Below are 18,120 nucleotides of genomic sequence, written 5' to 3'. Positions count from 1 at the left end.
AGTAAAATGCGATATAAGCGAAAATGTGAATAGGGTCGCATCCTTCAGAGCGGCGCCTTAAAGCCGTGGACACACTGGCTGCTGTCGCTGGTGTGATGGCTACGCCTCACACACATGATTTCATGGTTCATGTAAACAAACACTTACTTAGTTGCCTCAGGTTAAGTGTATAGGCAAGGGCTATGGTAAATGCTGATGCCCAGGGGTGTCCATCATGGGAGGCGTCGAGTAATGTAAACGTGGCTGGCTGTGTCCGTAGAGTTTTCAGCCCGTAACGCCGTAACTTCCCCGTAACGCACTGTTTGTCTTGTAGGCCCTGAAAAGTTGGCGAAATTTAAGTAAATCTTGCTGAAAAAAACTTTATTGATCAGCCTGCCGGTGTTAAATGTGGACGGAGATTTCCTTAGATTTTGTTGAACTCAAAATGTTAACATTTCATGTATAATGCATAATTTGTGACGTACGTTACAGATTAGCTGCTGGAAACTTCACATAAAAAACCGCAGTACTGTTTTGTTATGAAATATTAAAAAATTCCATAAGTCTCCAAGTTTAGGGATGGGGGCTCCCGTGGTCCAGTGGTAGAGTCTCGGCCTTGTGCTTCGGCGGGTTGCTAGGGCGTGGGTTCGAGACCTGACATCATTAATCAACCATCTTCATTTCTTGTATAGCCATGACATTTTCAATATTGTATAATCAGCTATTTTCACTTTATTTCCCATTGACAGAATCTCGTTTCGTGCCCCGTTGTGGCGGCGGCGTTTGTTGACGTGAGGAGGACCTGAGGAGGCGAGGCGGCGTGAGTGAGACGCGGCGAGGCAAAAACTCCTCTTCACCATGTCCATAGAAATTGAGTCCGCGGAGTGAGTAGCCCGGCACCCTCACAGACACCCGAGTAACACCGGAGACATGCATGTGTAGTAACTAACAGTGGCCCAGCGCCGTAGTTTTGGCAGCAGTGCTTGGGGGGTTTGGGGACACCACTTGGTTATACACTTATTCTTATTGCCCCTGAAATAGTATACGATCACCATTAAATTAAACACTAACTGATTCTCGGCATTATATCAGATCCATGTTGGGGGCGGTGAGTAGTGGACTTTTTCTCTTCCACACTTTTTGTTCCCTTGTTGCCGTTCACTGTTCTTATTGCCCCTGAAATAGTTTACGATCACCATTAAATTAAACACCATCTGATTCTCGGCATTATATCAGATCCATGTTGGGGGCGGTGAGTAGCGGGCTTTTCCTCTTCCACACTTTTTGTTCCCTTGTTGCCGTTCATTGTTCTTATTGCCTCTGAAATAGTATACGATCACCATTAAATTAAACACTGATTCTCGGCATTATATCAGATCCATGTTGGGGGCGGTGAGTAGCGGGCTTTTCCTCTTCCACACTTTTTGTTCCCCTGTTGCCGTTCATTGTTCTTATTGCCCCTGAAATAGTATACGATCACCATTAAATTAAACACTGATTCTCGGCATTATATCAGATCCATGTTGGGGGCGGTGAGTAGCGGGCTTTTCCTCTTCCACACTTTTTGTTGCCTTGTTGCCGTTCACTGTTTTGGTTTGTGGATAATGTTCTCTTTGTATGTTATTTTGCTGAGGCTTGAATTTGTTGTTTTTGTTATTTATCATGTGTAGTTTATATAGGCAGTTAGGTTTTGATCTATATGTTGAAGCATTAGAAGTGCATGAACCGTCTCCTTTGTTGTTTAAAAAAAAAAAATAACCCTGTCAGGAGATACCATATATATAAAGAAAGTTAATACCATAATCCAAACCTGCCCTATCATCCACTTTGGTCTTCCTTATTTAGCAGTGCCTGAAGAACCTGAGGGATTGTGTAAAGTAACTCTCTCACCTGTAATCACATAAGGAACATAATATAAGCCCACATATTTGCTGCTCCTGCAAGACTAAAACAGAAGGAGTGTGTAAACTAATTAATCCTCTGTCTTTCCCTCATTCTTCTTAAAAGTTTTGTTACGTTTAAACAGTTACTTAACCCGTCCGCTGCGATTGGCACGGATTTTGCCTTCACTGGTAGCCTGGTAACATATACTCCCAGGTCTTTCTCTGCCTCTGTGGTGGATAGTGGATTGTTTCCCATGTGGTATTAGTATGCTGGATATCCCCTCCCAAGGTGCATGGCTTTACATTTTTCTTCTTTGAATTGTAGCAGCCACTCTTTGTTCCATTCCTGTAGCTTGGTGATGTCTTCTTGTAGGAAATCCACAGTCAAGGGGTTAACATGGTATTTTTCATTCTTTGCTTCTGTTTATTGGGTTATTTTCAACACCAACATATCACACAGACAACAAAAAAACACTTTCCGACAAACCTGTGTAATATGTGTAGTAACTCCTTCACAGTGATAATATAATCCCATTGTACTCTTCCTCCCCTCCAGTGTGATCCGTCTGATCCAGCAATACCTTAAGGAAAACAACTTGGGGCGGACCCTCCGAGCGCTGCAGGAGGAGACGTCCATCACCCTCAACACGGTGGACTCGGTGGAGAGCTTCATGGCGGACATCAACCAGGGTCACTGGGACACCGTCTTGAAGGCCATCCAGACACTGAAGCTGCCCGACAAGAAGCTGATTGATCTGTACGAGCAGGTGAGTTGATGTTCCTGTGGGTTGTTTGTAGCCTATGAGAGAGAGTTAAGTGTTCGTGTGCTTAGTAGTGGGCAATAAGTGTGTGATTTTTTTATATATTTTTCATGGTAAAGGACACAGCTCAAGGACAGTAGACAAAGAAAAAGCAATATACCCTGCTAATCGCTGCTCCTTATGTTGTTTTTAATCAGCCTTTCATTGTTTTGGTTTGTGGATAATGTTCTCTGCATGGTGTATTGCTGAAGCCTAAATGTGTTGTTTTTGTTATTTATCATGTGTAGCTTATATAGGCAATTAGGTTTTGATCTATATGTTGAAGAATTAGAAGTGCATCATTAGCTTCCCTTTAATAATTATGAATATATTTAAAGTTATAAGCGAATCAGTTTTTCTCATCTAGTAATGTCAATTGTCTCCAGGTTGTGCTCGAACTGATTGAGCTGCGAGAGCTTGGTGCAGCAAAGTCTGTCCTCCGCAACACCGACCCACTCATCATGTTGAAGCAAACCATGCCAGAACGGTAAGGATGGTGCTTCTGTACTGGATACTGTGTGGTTGTTCAGTGGGGCAAGCAGTGAAGGGCTGAAACTTGTGGGTCATTAATCAGAGGAGATAATTATGTCTCAATGAAAGAGGAAGGAAAATCTGCCAGTCATACTTAATCCTGAAATTATTACTGAAATAGGCATTAAAGTTGATGCTGTAAATATATTCAATGTGCTAGAAAATAATTAATATTTAAAAGAAGTGGCAGATGTACATACCTGCTTATTCTTTACATTTTTTCATGCCTTAAGTATTCCCAAAAGGTGAACAACATAATCACCACAATCCTCACAGGTATGTTCACCTGGAGAATCTCATCGCCCGCTCCTACTTTGACCCCCGCGAGGCATACCCAGAGGGCGTAACCAAGGAGCGGAGGCGGGCGGCCATCGCTGCAGCACTGGCGGGAGAGGTGTCGGTGGTGCCGCCCTCCCGTCTGCTGGCACTGCTGGGGCAGGCGCTCAAGTGGCAGCAACACCAGGGACTCCTGCCACCTGGTCAGTAAATTTTGAAGAAGATTTGGATGTATAGGACGTGTTTATCTCGCATCTTATGATAGAGTTAATCATTGTGAAGCTGTGGCTGTTGTTTGACCTCTTGGATTATTTTATTTGATGTTAGTGGAAGTTTATCTTGTTTATAAGCCACCGGAAAGTCCTGGCATAGCTTAGGAAATATGATGTTTCTGTACAGACTAATTTTCTTTTGAATATTTATATACTAATTGAATAATACTCATTCTAAGTTTGTGTTTCATTAGAAAATTGTGCTTTGCCAAGAAAATGATATGGTTCTACTATTCAGACTAATTTGCTGTATAATATGTTTGCTAACTGAACCATCCTACCCATTGTTAGTTTGTGTTTCACTAATAACAATGACACTCAACAGGCACACAGATTGATTTGTTCCGAGGTAAGGCGGCCATGAGGGAGCAGGAGGATGAGAAGGTGCCCACCCAGCAGGCTCGCTTCATCCGCTTCCCGCAGAAGGCCCACGTGGAGAGTGCACACTTCAGCCCCGACGGACAGTACCTCGTCACCGGCAGCTTCGACGGCATCATTGAAGTGTGGAATTTCACGACAGGTATGAATGGATTTGCTGCTCTGTATGACATAAAGTACATGCAGTTGATAGTTACTTTCTTAGGACTTGAAGAGTATAAATATGAGTATAAGTATGAAGAGTATAAATATGAGTAATTGTATGAAGAGTATAAATGTGCTTCACTGTCTCATAGGATGTTGATTTGAAGTGTTGTGTGTATGCTAGGTTTGTGTTAGTGATTAGCGGTTCACAACATTCAGGTAACACCAAATTGTTGCCTTATTGAAATTTGGTCAATCTTTCTCAAGTTTAATTAGTGATATGGGCTAAAAAGCATCATTAGTACAAAGGAGAAGAAAAGAAGACAGTTGATAGGGCAGAAGAGAGACTGTGACCCTTTTAACTCCATTAGAATGTTCTAAGTAATCTTTTTTATTTCAGGCAAGATTCGTAAGGATTTGAAGTACCAGGAGAAGGACTCGTACATGATGATGGAGACGGCCGTGCTGAGTCTGGCCTTCAGCCGTGACTCGGAGATGCTGTCCAGCGGCTCACAGGGCGGACAAGTCAAGGTGATTTTTTTACTTCAGTGGTAATGCCCAAAGTGATTCCCAAACTCATGTACCTCAGTTAGCACGGAGCCAGTGTAGGCTGACCACACAGATGTCACAGCATCTCATCCTCAGAGAATCCTTGCTTCCTCATTCATGCATTTTTTATCCAGGAATGGCCTTTGCTTAGTTCTTTTCCTGTTTTCTTTTATTACTAAATGTATATAGTATTAAATTCTCTCTACAGTACCAACATGATAATTTTGACTGAAAGAAGACTTCAATTTAGCTACAACTACCATTACTACTGCTACCATCACTTCCATTACTGCTACTTCTACTACTTCTACGGTGATGTTGATAGTTGTGCTACCACTTCAAGAGACCAGGTGTAACACATTGTCCCTTGTAACAGGTGTGGCGGGTGAACACAGGCCAGTGTCTGCGCAAGGTGGAGCGGGCACACTCTGAGGGCGTCACGTCCCTCGCCTTCAACAAGGACAACAGCCAGGTCATGTCCACCTCCTTTGACAACACGCTGAGGTGAGCCACGAAGCACAGGGGGAAGTTGTTTCTTGCTTTGTCTCCTCTTTGTCTCTGCCAGGTCTTTGTCCTTCATCTTTTCTGCCTCGTATTATTTTTTTTACTTCATCAAATTAACTCTCTCTTTCTCTTTTACTGTTTTTTCTTCCTTTTTTTCTTCTTGTTTCTTGTTTTGTCTCTTCTTTGTCTCTGCCAGGTCTTTGTCTTTCATCTTTTCCGCCTCTTATTATTTTTTTACTTTATCTAAAGCTCTCTTCCTCTTTTACTCTTCTTCCTTTTTTTCTTCTTGTTTCTTGTTTTGTCTCTTCTTTGTCTCTGTCAGATCTTTGTCTTTCATTTTTTCTGCCTCTTATTATTTATTTTATTTTATTTTAACTCTTCCTCTTTTACTCTTCTTTTCTTCCTCTTTTTTCATCTTCTTGTCTTTGTCTTCCTCTTTTCCTTCTACTCTTGTCCTCCTTTTGTTTTCTTGCTCTCCTATTTGTCTTCGTCTTCCATCTTTTCTATCATTTTTCCTCTATTCATTTCCTCCTATTTCTGTCATTATTATTTTACGTATACACTGACACAAAAACATAGAAATCAAAAGAAGTTCATTATTTATTAGGCTGAACACATTTAATTTAGTCTGCTGCTGCATATTGTATTTCTGAAGAGCTATTTTTCCTCCTTTCAGAATACATGGCCTCAAGTCCGGTAAGACCCTCAAGGAGTTCCGGGGCCACTCATCCTTTGTCAACCAGGCCACCTTCACCCAGGACGGACACAACATCATCAGGTGAGTCACTGTGGCATTAGGCGAGTCTTCTCATTTGATAGCTATACCAGAAGATGAACCTCAACACTAGAGTAAGAGTAGATATGGGTGTGAATGATCCTCTCTCAGAAGTGTTGAAGTAAGCTCATTTTTTGTTCTTCCTCTGTCTCTGGAGCAATGATAAGAGAAAACATGGTGTAAACTCTTCATTCAGCCACTTTTCTGCTCTTATAGTTATGATACAAACCACCAGAGTGATATATAAACTTGTAAGCTCATAATTCTGTTCTTCCTTTGTATATATCTATTAAGCAACGATGTAAACCATGGCGTGAACTTATACTTCAATCATTTTTCTGTCGACTGATATATAAACCTATCAACTCCTATTTCAGTGCTTTATCTGCTGTTATAGTTCAGAAGCAAACCACCAAAGTCAGATTTAAACCCATAAACTAATAATTCAGTCATTCTTTTGCTAGTTAAGATACAAAACAAGAAAGAGTGACACCTTAACCCGTAAACTCATATTTCAGCGCTTCATCTGACGGCACGGTGAAGGTTTGGTCCGTCAAGACAACAGAGTGCATCGCCACCTTCAAGTCCCTGGCCGGCGTGACCTCAGTGGACCTCCCTGTGTACTCGGTCCACATCCTCCCCAAGAACCCGGACCACATCGTCGTGTGCAATCGCTCCAACACGGTCACCATCATGAACATGCAGGTGAGGGGCGGAGCTGCTCTCGGAGAAATGGGACACAGTACAAAGTCAGGGCTGTATTACAAGTTGAATCTGAGAAATTTTGAGTTCCTTCAGAGTACGGGATGAATAACTCTGTAGGGACCTGAAACTTCTTGGATTTGACTTGTAACATGGCCCTCAGTTACAGGTGATATAAAAAAATCAACAAAACAAGCTAACTGTGCTTTGAAAAACGGGTTAAAAACTACAAATCAGCCACATTATTATTGAAGATTAATATGAAGTTTAAAAAATCATGCGTAGATGCCTTTCCGGACATAACACAGCGGTACTGGGAGTTGAACCACCTTGCCTTGGCTCTTAACATCGCTTGGTTGACACTTTACTAGACCATCGGGGCCACATAGCATAACCTCGTATTGTTTAGTTTTATTGTGCACCATCTCACATTTTTTCTGTCTTTCCTCCTCCCCGCAGGGCCAGACGGTGCGCTCCCTGTCTTCGGGTAAGCGCGAGGGTGGTGACTTTGTGTCGTGTGTGGTGTCGCCGAGGGGGGAGTGGATCTTCTGCGTCGGCGAGGACCACGTGCTGTACTGTTTCTCCACCTCCACTGGCAAGCTGGAGAGGACCCTAAACGTAAGGATGTAGACGACTTTGTTTAGCAATTACGTCTTCTTTTTGTTTTAATTTATGGGGTTGGAATGGCTATGAGTCTCTTAATTTAAACACTTGCATACCAGCTCTTTTCCACTAACTAAAGCATTTCTCCCCTCCAGGTCCATGAACAATCTGTGATCGGCATGTGTCACCACCCCCACCAGAACCTGCTGGCCACATACAGTGAGGAAGGCCTCCTCAAGCTGTGGAAACCCTAGACTTAAGGACTGATTAGGTGAGGTGAGGGTAGCCTTGAGTGTTGGGGGGGTGGGGGGGGTGGAGGCAGTGAGTCACCTTCGTCACTGTTGAAGGGTCTGCTCCTTGTGTTAGGTGAAGTCTTTGAGGTTTAGGTCTAAGTGGTAGATAATGTATTACTTTTAGGTTATGTTTTGCAGAACAGATTAATTATATATTTAAGGTTAATAGTACAAACCATGTATTCATTGCTGCCTTTCACTGGCAGAGAATTAGTAGATCCAACTCCATTTTGGTTGAAAGTGCAATCAGTGTACACTGTCATATGTGCTGCATGAGGCACCCACTTCCTGTTCTGTGGGCTCAGCAAGTTTAACTCGAGCATAAAGTTTCTCTGGTGAAGATTAAGGCAGAAACCTTCATTTTAATGTCTGTGACCCGTGCATTCTTACATTCTTAGGTTAGTAAGTAATTCAGATTCTTAAATAAAATTTATTGTACAGGGAGAATGAAGTTTTGATATGACGGTTTGCATTGGTCTGTGTTGTGTCCTTGCCTGGGCCATGGGAAGAAGCATCATGTTGCTGATGGTTCCGTATTTAGCTACAGTAACAAATTTTGTACAGTTTGTCATTATATAACTCACTTTGAGTGGTAAGACAAAGTGAAGCATAGCACATAAAAGCTGTCACCAGTGGTTAGCAAAAAAAGAAACACCCAACTATTACTGACCAGTGTGTTTCACTTGGCACAGGCACACCAATGAGGTCCTCGGCTGCCTGTCACCTCACTAGAGCAATGATTCATAACTCCTGGAATGCTGTGCTTCTTAATGCCCTAGACGCCACCCTCCAGTGTGTGTTGCCTGCCTATTACCGTGACATGCATCAAGCCAGGAGTAACGCAAGACAGTTCTCTTCACAAATGAGACTCCTGGAAAGAGATAAACTCAAAAGCCCTAAGAGAGCAATTACACCACAAGGCAAAAATACTGGACTGTCTTTCTTCTAACTCTTCAGAACCACAGCTCACGGCGGACCTGACTCATCTAAACAGCTGAGATCATCGATGCATCTCTTACATAGAGGCAAAACCAGGCAGTGGGCCACAATCATGTATGGAAAAGTAATCTGTGTGTGAATAGGTTTTGTGAAGTCTCCAAAACAATGTGGAATAACCTAATTTGTGGTCCGGGACTGAGATTCACCGTCCCCTCGCGTGTCGCTCACTCATCGGGCAGGACCACGCTCGCATCCTCCCACGCTACATACAAATAAATACAAAAAACGTAAAAACTTTCATAATAATCTAGACTTGCTACGTATTAAAGAATTCTGAAGGAGGAAAACTGCATCAAGCTGAAGAAGGAGTTGAACTGCCATGCTGAGCTGTGTCATGACGAGGGCGGCGGCGGTGGAGGCGGTGGCATGTCCTGCGCCGTGTCGGATACAAAGACGACATTGGAAGTGACTGTGGTGGAGGTGAGGAGCGGCTGCGTCTCCGTCTGCACCACCTCGGCCGCCAGGAGGAGTGTGGTCGTTGAGGTGGTATGCGGATGAGAGGTTTTCGCTGCCAAGTCGTGTTTCCTTGAGTCTCCCTGACGGAAGTATCGGCAGGTGAAGCAGCTGATGGCCAGGTTGATGATACTGCTCATTAGTCCTGGAGGTGGAATTGTTAGGTTCGAGTTACTATAAGACCGTATTCTCAGATGCTTTTGGTTCTTACAACAAATATTTTCACAAAGCCCACAAAGTTTAGTTATGTTTTAAGTATCAAACATTCTCAGATGCTTATGGCTCTCGCAACATATATTTTAAGGCTACAGAGATAAGTCAGGTTCTCGGTTTATTTTTCACATCCATGGTGCAGAAGCCTTGTCAGACTATCACTGAGCTTATAAAACTACCCATGGAAATACCCACCCTCAAAAACCACTATGAAAACCTTATCAAATGTGGACATGGAGGCCCTGAAATGTTTGAGTATGCGGGCCATGTGCCTCGTCCAACCCCATAAGGGAAAATAAAGACAAACGAAGAAGACAAAGATGAAAGAAAAAGAAGACAAAAATGAAGAAGTAGAGAAATAAGTAGTAGAATAAGAAGAGAGAGACAGAGAGAGCACTGACTTATTGATGAAGAAGACAAAGACGAAAGAAAAAGAAGACAAAAATGAAGAAAATGAAGAAGTAGAGAATTAAGTAGAAGAAAAATAGGAGGAGGAGAAGAAGAGAGAGAGTTAGAGAGCACATACTTACCGGAGCAGGTCATGACGCCCCCAATGATGCCACACAGGCGCATCAGGAACTTCAGAAAAGGCTCGTGTCTCTCATTGACGTCCACCCTCAGGGCCGAGACGTCGTACTTGAAGAAGATCCCTGGTGTGCCGTGGGAGTCCTATGGAAGGGGCGGCCGGTGAATAAAGTGCCGCAGACCCACAGAGGTGTGCCATCCATTACGCCACGGAGGGACTATCCTAATGAAGCTTGCCTCTGATAATCTTGGTTATTTTTTTTTTTTTTTTTTACAGTAAAGGAAATGGCTCAAGGGCTTAAAAAGAAAACAATAATGAACCCCCCCCCCACACACACAAATCACTGCTCCTATAAAAAGAGTTAAGAGGAGTGGCCAAAAAGAGAGGTCAATTTTGGGTTGGAGAGGTGTCCTGATACGCTCCTCTCGAAAGTGTTCAAGTCGTAATGCTAAGTAATTTGATATTGTTTTTAATTAAGAGTTATATCAACCAAAATTGGTTTGTTTATTAATAGAAATACAGATGTGTGAAAAATCTGAAAATTCCTGAAAATTACCCAAATTCTCGGAAACTTCCCCACCCTTTGCACCCCTAGACCATATGGCAACCCAATTTTTTTTATTTCATTTTTTATTTTTACATCAGAGGACACGGCTCAGGGGCAAAAAAAAAAAAAAAAAAAAAAATAAAAAGCCCGCTACTCGCTACTAGCTGTGAACGGCAGAACACTTCACTTGTTTAGTCTGTTGCCTGGGGTTATGGCAGTACTTCACGACACACTCTTTGTCCCTTACTGCATATCTATCAGGGCACAGCATCCAGCCACCTACCTTGTCATGGGCAATCTCTCTGGCTTGCTCAGACACAGAGTACTGGAATGTGGAGCCTCGGTAACTGTAGGTGTTGACGTAGGTTGGCACGACGGTTATGAAGTACTGGTAGGACATGAGGTCTGGCGAGGGAAAGGAACACAATTAGGCTGGTATTACAAAACACTCGCTTCTCACATTAGCAATTTCTAAAAGTCAAAGAGGGGGTCAATCGGTTTCTAATGAGCGTTTTTTTAGGTTCATGCTACAGAAGAAGGGTCACACTACCACCAGGATCATAAAACTACTCATGGAAATGCCCACAACTCCTACGAAAGCCTTGTCAAATTTGTGTTTCTTTAGGTTCATGCTACAGAAGAAGGGTCACACTACCACCAGGGTCATAAAACTACTCATGGAAATGCCCACAACTCCTATGAAAGCCTTGTCAAATATGTGTTCTTGGGCAGCGAAATGTCTAATGATACGACACTTAGGTTGGTATTATAAGGCATTCTCGCTTCTCACGTCACCGATTTTTAAAGGTCAAAGAGGGGGTCAATCGGGTTCTAATGAGTGTTTCTTCAGGTTTATGCTACAGAAGAAGGGTCACACTACCACCAGGGTCATAAAACTACTCATGGAAATGCCCACAACTCTCATGAAAGCCTTGTCAAATATGTGTTCTTGGGCAGCGAAATGTCTTATGATACGACACTTAGTCTTAACCACCATAGATAAAGAAAGGAATGCTCAGTCTTGCTGCATAAGAAAAGAAATTAGATGGATGTAATGAAGACAGGGTAGAGAACAGTAGAAAAATAGGTTCAATGGATAGATGAAATAATTTGAAACAGACTGATATGCTAAATAGGAGAGGCAGAGAGTGGCGTGATAACTGATATGCATGTAAGACTTGGCAAGAGAGGAGCAAGTGTGCCTTACATGACCATAAGGAAGCTCAGAGTGCATTTTTTTTATTTGTGTGTGTGTGTGTGTGTTCTTGAGCTGCTAATGATTTTTTTTTTATATCAAAGGAGACGGCTCAAGGGCAACAAATAGTGCAGAGAAAAAAAAAAGGCCGCTACTCAAGGCTCCCATAATAGACAAAAGTAAAGAGTAGCCAAAAGAGAGGTCAATTTCGGGTGGAGAGGTTTTTTTTACATCAAAGGACGCGGCTCAAGGGGGAGGAGAAAAAAAAAAAAAAAAAAAAAAAAAAGCCCACTACTTGCTGGTCCCACAAAAGTAAAGAGTAGCCAAAAGGGAGATCAATTTCGGGTGGAGAGGTGTCTGTAAAAAAATGAAAATAAACAATACTGAGGCCTGAAGGAGAGACAGGTAGTTCTACACAGGTGTCTCTGCCCACTCACTCTTGTCGGCCACCTCCTCGTCCCCCTCCAGCGGGTGCACGATGCCAGGCGCCGGGTCGCCGAAGGACAGCTTACTGATGCGGTGGGTGAAGTTGTAGTCCTTGTCGTCCATGAAGACCGCCAGGTGAGCGTGGCCGCGTGGCAGAGGGATGGTCTTACCTGGACGAGAGGACGCAGGAATGAATTTATAATGTAGGGTTTATGTTTGTATTTATTTTTATTTGCTGCTTATTCAGGGTCCTTTGTGTGTGATTAGGAAGGGGATGTGTTAACTGGGCATGAGGCAGAAGATGTAGTTTTTAATGTAGGGGTTTCATTTCCCTTTACTATTCACATTTTCTACTTATTTATTTATAGTTTGTGTGTGGGCTACATAGGTGCTGTGTTATTGTCTTTAGTTTGAGTAAAAGTGTAATTTTATTTGACAACCCAGAACTTTTATATCAATTTGTTTCATATATGGCCAAGAAAAGTTTTAGGTGTTTTATATAGAAGTAAAAATGTCATATCAATTAGGTTTAGTGTGGCTGAGAGAGATTTTATAGGTTTTTGAAGCAGAAATCATGACTTTTAGCTGTTCACTCAATTTGTTCAGTTGGTTTCAGTTTGTTTGTTTGTAGACAGCTTTATTATGACACTAGATAAGGTGATGACTGACCAAGAGAATAAGACAAGGCAAAGAACTTCATGACCACGTTATATGCCTTCAAGATGATGATGATAATGATGACGATGGTGATGATAATGACTCACCGGCTGTAATGTGAAAGTTGCCAGCCACTTTGTTGATCTCCAGTGTCCCCACCACCTGGCAGGCATCCTTCTCCTTGCTCGGGAAGATTCGTCTGTCCAGAGCAAAACATGTAAGGTCACCACCACCTAAAATTACATCCGTCACAGAGTATAATGCACAGTGTAGAAAAAAAATCATTGCCGCTTGACACCTTGATCACAGTGGCATAGTAAAGTGGTTGTGGGTAATAGTGTGTGAAAAAAAAGTTATGCATATGAAAACCAAGAGATGGATTACTCATGGAAAAGCATCGTATTGTCATCACGAAGTTTGTCAATTATGGAAAACATTTCATCACACTGTCTGTAATATCTAGATCCTCAAAAACCCTGACCAACTAACAACAAAGCAGTCAGTATATAATTCGATCGACGGGGATTACTTCTTACAGAGGTATAGACAAAGCATATTTTTGTACCTCCTCGGGAAGTCACCAAATATGTTGATGTATCCACTCCGCCACAGCAGCTGGTGGATGGAGTGGAACTGTTCCCTGAAGTAACTGTTGACCTGGCGAGGGAGGAAGTCAGTTAGTATGGGGGAGAATGAATTCGTGAAGAGTGTATGAGGGAAGGATTGAGGGAGGGGGTGTCAGGGGAAGACCACCAGTGAAGTGGATCAATAGGGTGAGTATTGGGGTGAGAGAGATGGAAGTAGCAGGATTAAGTGTGCTGAGAGGGAGTACCAGAACAGGGAGATATGGAGACAGTTCTGCCACAGCCACCCCCTTGTTTCCAGTACAAAGGTGAAGGAAAGCAATGAATAAATGCACAACATGAAACAGCATCATTGGAAACATAAAGTGGGAGAGAAAAATTAAATGGCTGTCTTATCATAACTGCAGCATTAAAATTATGTACTGGTGCTGCGACTGACCCACCCTCTGCATGCCATCAAAGTGTATCCGCTGCTCAGGGTCCAGCTCCCACCAGGTGTCCTCCATGTCTAGAGCACCGAATGTCATTACCTGCTGCCCTGTCATGTCCAGAACGTCGGCGCCAACATCTGCGGAACGCCAAAGGTGAGTATGTTTGCGTGTGTTAGGGTGTGTTTGTAATTTTCCAGCTGTACCCAATGCAGTGTCCTTTTTATTTGTTTGTTATTATTACAGTAATGGAGGAAGCTTAGGAGTGTAAAAGAGCGAAAACAAAAACTTTCACTAAGCAATAATCCAGCGAAAAGATGATAGCTAGAGAAGGTGAAAGAGAAGGTACATTGTCAGTTGGAGAAGTGTCAGGTGTGTCTACTACTACTACTACTACTACTACTACCACTACTACTGATAATATAAAGATGCAAACTCACATCTACAGGGCATGGCGATGGTGATGTCAACGTTGATCTTGAGTTTCTGCGAGAAGTCTGTGTCGGGGACGAAGGTGTAGGTGAAAGTGGTCTCCAGGTAGTACATCATCTCCATCATCATCAGCCACCCGATCACCACCAGGCTCAGAACGGAAACTGAAGGGGAAGTGGGTACGTAATTAGCTATGTCGGTATATATCTTATCTTACGCACAATACATCTTATTTTCTTGCTTCCTTGAACTGTGTAATATTAACTGGGTCTAGTTCTGGATATTTAAAACCTCAACATTAAATACATTTGCAAGGGTTAGGGAGTAAAGATCTCTACACTCCTCCCTTAAAACATTTCTGGTACATGAACCATCATCAAACATCACTTTTTTAAGGGGAAAAAATGTGATACTGTATTTTTATGCACTTACGGTATATTTTCCAACAAAAACGCTGCCCCACTAATAATGCTAGCAGGGTATTATCCACAAATTTACACATCTGAATATTGAATCTGCTAATCTTAGAAGGATACCTGTATATAAAAATCCCTTACTTATATATGCCACAAACACTGATTAGCAAGGGTCAGTTGAATATTACAGCATTAATTAACTTATTCCCTTCTTTCCATGCATTACAGAGAACACGATCAAGCTCCGTACATGTTCCTCCGGTGGGCGTCTTCTCTATGCATTCTTCCGAGGTCTTGGGGAAGGCGTCGAGGCTCTTCACCGTCTGGATGGCCTTCTTCCGGTGACGCAGCATGGGGCACCGGACGGAGGGGAGGGTGCCGGGGAGGAGTAACCTTAGCTGGCAGTCCTGTTAGCTCATCTGGAGGTAAGCGAGTGAAGTAGTGTTAGTGAATTATCTGTATTGATATTTCCTGTTGTGTTAATTGATGAAGGTGCAGGAAAAGTTTTAGTCATGGTCAAACTAGGGAATTCAGACGTATGTTAGTGTTAAGAGAAGCAATCTTGTGCAGAATATTTATCCACAACCTTCTAGAGTGGCATAGATAATTAATGAACTTTAACATTCAATGGCAAGTTTAAAAAAAGCTTCAGTTGATATGTTTTGGTTTGTTGGATACTTATAATAATTGGCGAGTCTAGTATTGAAAGTGCATAATATTATTTGACTGATGGGTCTTGCAAATGATAAATCCATGGCTGAATAAATCATAGGAGGACTTGACGATAAATTAAGCTGGGAAGGCGAACAGCAGGAAAAAGGGAAGGTTATGACAACACACGACCTAACCTAACCTAACATGTTCGCTGACAGACGAGGTGCCTGACCACACAGACACTTGAAGTATATGCATAAAACCTGTAACTGTGTCTAAATTCATGGATAAATAATGCCCATAGCAGATATCAATATACTTTTTACCAAGAAGCCCAATGATATGCTGAGATGCAAACCTTAACACAGTACTTTATTGCATCACGACAATATTATACCCAAACTTAACAATACTTGGATCTTTTAAAATTATGAGAAACACGAAAACTAACATGACAGAGGCATAAGCGAACAAGACACTTCAAAAACCGGTATGATACAAGACTACCAGACTGAAAGGAAAAAAATGATCCTACTGGGAGCATATTTACAGGCCTAGGGAAGACAAGGGACTAGGAAATACTGGTAAAGAAACAGGAATAGTAAATACCAGGAAATATAGTTATAGTAGACATACGAAAACAGGACTTCTAAAACCGGTATGATACAAGACTGCCAGGAATAATTACACTGACATATTAAGTGCAGAATTGTCTAGCATATATAAAGAATACGTTACAAGACTACGGAAACCACGAACTAGAGAGAAACAAGAACAAAACACGTCAAATACCGGTATAAAACAGGAACAAAACACGTCAACTACCGGTATGGAACAAGACTCGTGAACTGGGAGGAACCTTCGTATGGGCATATAAATTCGTATAGTGACTGTTTCATACATGGACTACGTTATGGGAGTTAGAGAATAAGGGAGAGGGAGTAAAAAGGGAGTAGTGGGGGTGGCAGGCAGGGTATTACGTGGCGTGAGGGTGGTGGTGGCAGCGGCCCTGATGGTTGTTGTTATAGGGTGCCCCGTTGGAAAGGAGGAATAATTTTGACATCTAACCTCAATTTCACCCATTTTTACCTTCCATAGTCTTTATCTCCATCTTATATATTGATCTTTGTATATGAAGTGTGTTATGGGTGTGGTTACTGGCTGGTTTGGGATATTTTAGCGTTCCCCCGTTGAGAAGGAGGATTTTTTGACATTTTAACCTCATTTTCATCCATTTTTACCTTCCATAGTCTTTATCCCCATCTTATATATTGGTTTATGTATGTGAATTTATGTGTAGTGTGTTATGGATGGGGTTATTGGCTGGTTTGGGATGTTTTAGCGCTCCCCGTTGAAATTAAGGATTTTTTGATAATTTCCAGTCATGTATACCTTTTCCTGTCTTTATATGTACCCTTTTAGCTTCGGTCTACGTGTATGAGGTTGTCTGTAATGCGTTCTGTGTGTAGTTATTCTTGATTTGTGGTAATGTGCGGGACTTATAAATGCTACCCCGTTCAAATGGAGGAATTTTTGACATTTAACCTTATTTCTACGTGTGCATATCTTCCCTTGTCCATATATGCATTCATTTAATTTCGGTATGCGTGTATGAATGCTGTTTGTCGAGTGTTATGTGTGTAATTACTCGTCTATTACTACTTCAATCTGTCTGTCACAAAAAAACAAAAACAAGCTATCAATCAATCAATCTTCGTCATTATTTTCATTCATCTAAGTCTATTTGCATGTTTTTTACAATTGGTATACGTATATAAAGTAAGTTGTAGTGTGTTTTGTGTATAATTGCTGCCTTTTCACTGTTTTCCTCTGCTTCCATCATCGTCATCATCGGGTCCTTTACGTGTATAGTCTCGGGAAGTCGCGTTATCAGAAAGCGTTAAAAGATGTGATAAGGCTCAGACAGGGCGTGGCATTAACACTCAGGGAACACCATGTGGCATATTAGGTGTTCACAGGTAGAATAAGCTCAAAACATTAATAAAAAGTGGGAGAAACATGCTTGTTAGCTAGGGCGTTTGTGTGGTCTTTGTAAAGGTTAACGAATGGGTATAATTTCAAAAGTATTATATTATCTGCTGAAGTATGAGTCGTCCACAAAGTATACTGGGAACTGATAGGCTGTTTCTGATATATCTATTCACAAGTTTTCTCTTATAATTAGGGATCAAGGATAATATATATAGCAAACTAGAGGTCGGCGAATGAGTAGATAGCTGTATGATTGATTGATTGATAGTTCAAACGCATTTTATATCATCTGAAATATCACTCGTTCGCAAACTACTGTGAACTGATAGGCTGTTTCTGGTGTATCTATTCACATGTTTTCTCTTATAATTAGGGAGTCAGGATAATATATATAGCAAACTAGAGGTCGGCGAATGAGTAGATAGCTGTATGTCAAACGCATTTTATATACTGTCTACTGAAATATCACTCGTTCGCAAACTACTGTGAACTGATAGGCTATTTCTGGTATATCTATTCACAAGTTTTCTCTTATATTGGGGAGTCGGGATAGTATAATAACCAAACAAGAGGTCAGCGAATGAGTAGGTAGCTATATGTCAAACCCATATTATATACTGTCTACTGAAATATCACTCGTTCGCAAACTACCGGGAACTGATTACCTGTTTTTGATGCATCTGTTCACTATTTGTCTCTTATATGTGTAACGGTCCGAATGTGAGTGAACGAGAATGTGAGTAAGTCAGTGAGTAACAGAATGAGTATGTGTAAGCGAGTGCATGAATGAACGAGAGAATGTAAGTCGGTGAGTGACAGAGTGAGTAAGTGTGAGCGAGTGGGAGCGTGAATGAGTGAGTGAATGAGTGAATGAGTGAAAGAGTGAATGGGTGGCTGAGGAATGTAAGT

The 18,120-nt window shown here is 41.9% G+C and overlaps 2 protein-coding genes across 5 annotated transcripts; one reads left to right on the top strand and one right to left on the bottom strand.

Moving 5' to 3' along the window:
* The first annotated feature begins 706 nt into the window (after positions 1-706).
* Positions 707-8,529, top strand: LOC127003455 (WD40 repeat-containing protein SMU1-like). 2 transcript variants are annotated; one of them, XM_050870172.1, is made up of 12 exons: positions 707-863; positions 2,419-2,629; positions 3,049-3,149; positions 3,470-3,672; positions 4,067-4,261; positions 4,664-4,794; positions 5,189-5,316; positions 5,993-6,094; positions 6,610-6,796; positions 7,253-7,411; positions 7,552-7,667; positions 8,382-8,529. In XM_050870172.1, the coding sequence occupies exons 1-11, from the start codon at positions 838-840 to the stop codon at positions 7,648-7,650; spliced, it is 1,542 nt and encodes a 513-aa protein (XP_050726129.1). In that variant the 5' UTR covers positions 707-837; the 3' UTR covers positions 7,651-7,667; positions 8,382-8,529. The 2 variants fall into 2 exon arrangements, with proteins under 2 accessions (XP_050726129.1, XP_050726128.1); XM_050870171.1 differs by lacking the exon at positions 8,382-8,529 and having other exon boundaries at positions 7,552-8,159.
* LOC127003456 (endoplasmic reticulum-Golgi intermediate compartment protein 2-like) lies at positions 8,106-16,281 on the bottom strand. Of its 3 annotated transcripts, none has more exons than XM_050870173.1 (10): positions 16,200-16,281; positions 14,816-14,984; positions 14,158-14,313; positions 13,733-13,857; positions 13,271-13,362; positions 12,813-12,904; positions 12,060-12,218; positions 10,711-10,832; positions 9,885-10,023; positions 8,106-9,286 (listed from the first exon to the last, which is right to left on the bottom strand). In XM_050870173.1, exons 2-10 carry the CDS (start codon positions 14,916-14,918, stop codon positions 9,021-9,023), a joined length of 1,254 nt encoding a protein of 417 aa, XP_050726130.1. In that variant the 5' UTR covers positions 14,919-14,984; positions 16,200-16,281; the 3' UTR covers positions 8,106-9,020. The 3 variants fall into 3 exon arrangements, with proteins under 3 accessions (XP_050726130.1, XP_050726132.1, XP_050726131.1); XM_050870175.1 differs by lacking the exon at positions 16,200-16,281 and adding an exon at positions 16,045-16,184; XM_050870174.1 differs by lacking the exon at positions 16,200-16,281 and adding an exon at positions 16,012-16,140.
* Between the last annotated feature and the right edge of the window lie 1,839 nt (positions 16,282-18,120).

This window comes from Eriocheir sinensis, chromosome 25, assembly GCF_024679095.1.
Source record: "Eriocheir sinensis breed Jianghai 21 chromosome 25, ASM2467909v1, whole genome shotgun sequence".
Taxonomy (NCBI): Eukaryota; Metazoa; Arthropoda; class Malacostraca; order Decapoda; family Varunidae; genus Eriocheir; species Eriocheir sinensis.
This window is presented reverse-complemented; position numbering and strand designations above follow the sequence as displayed.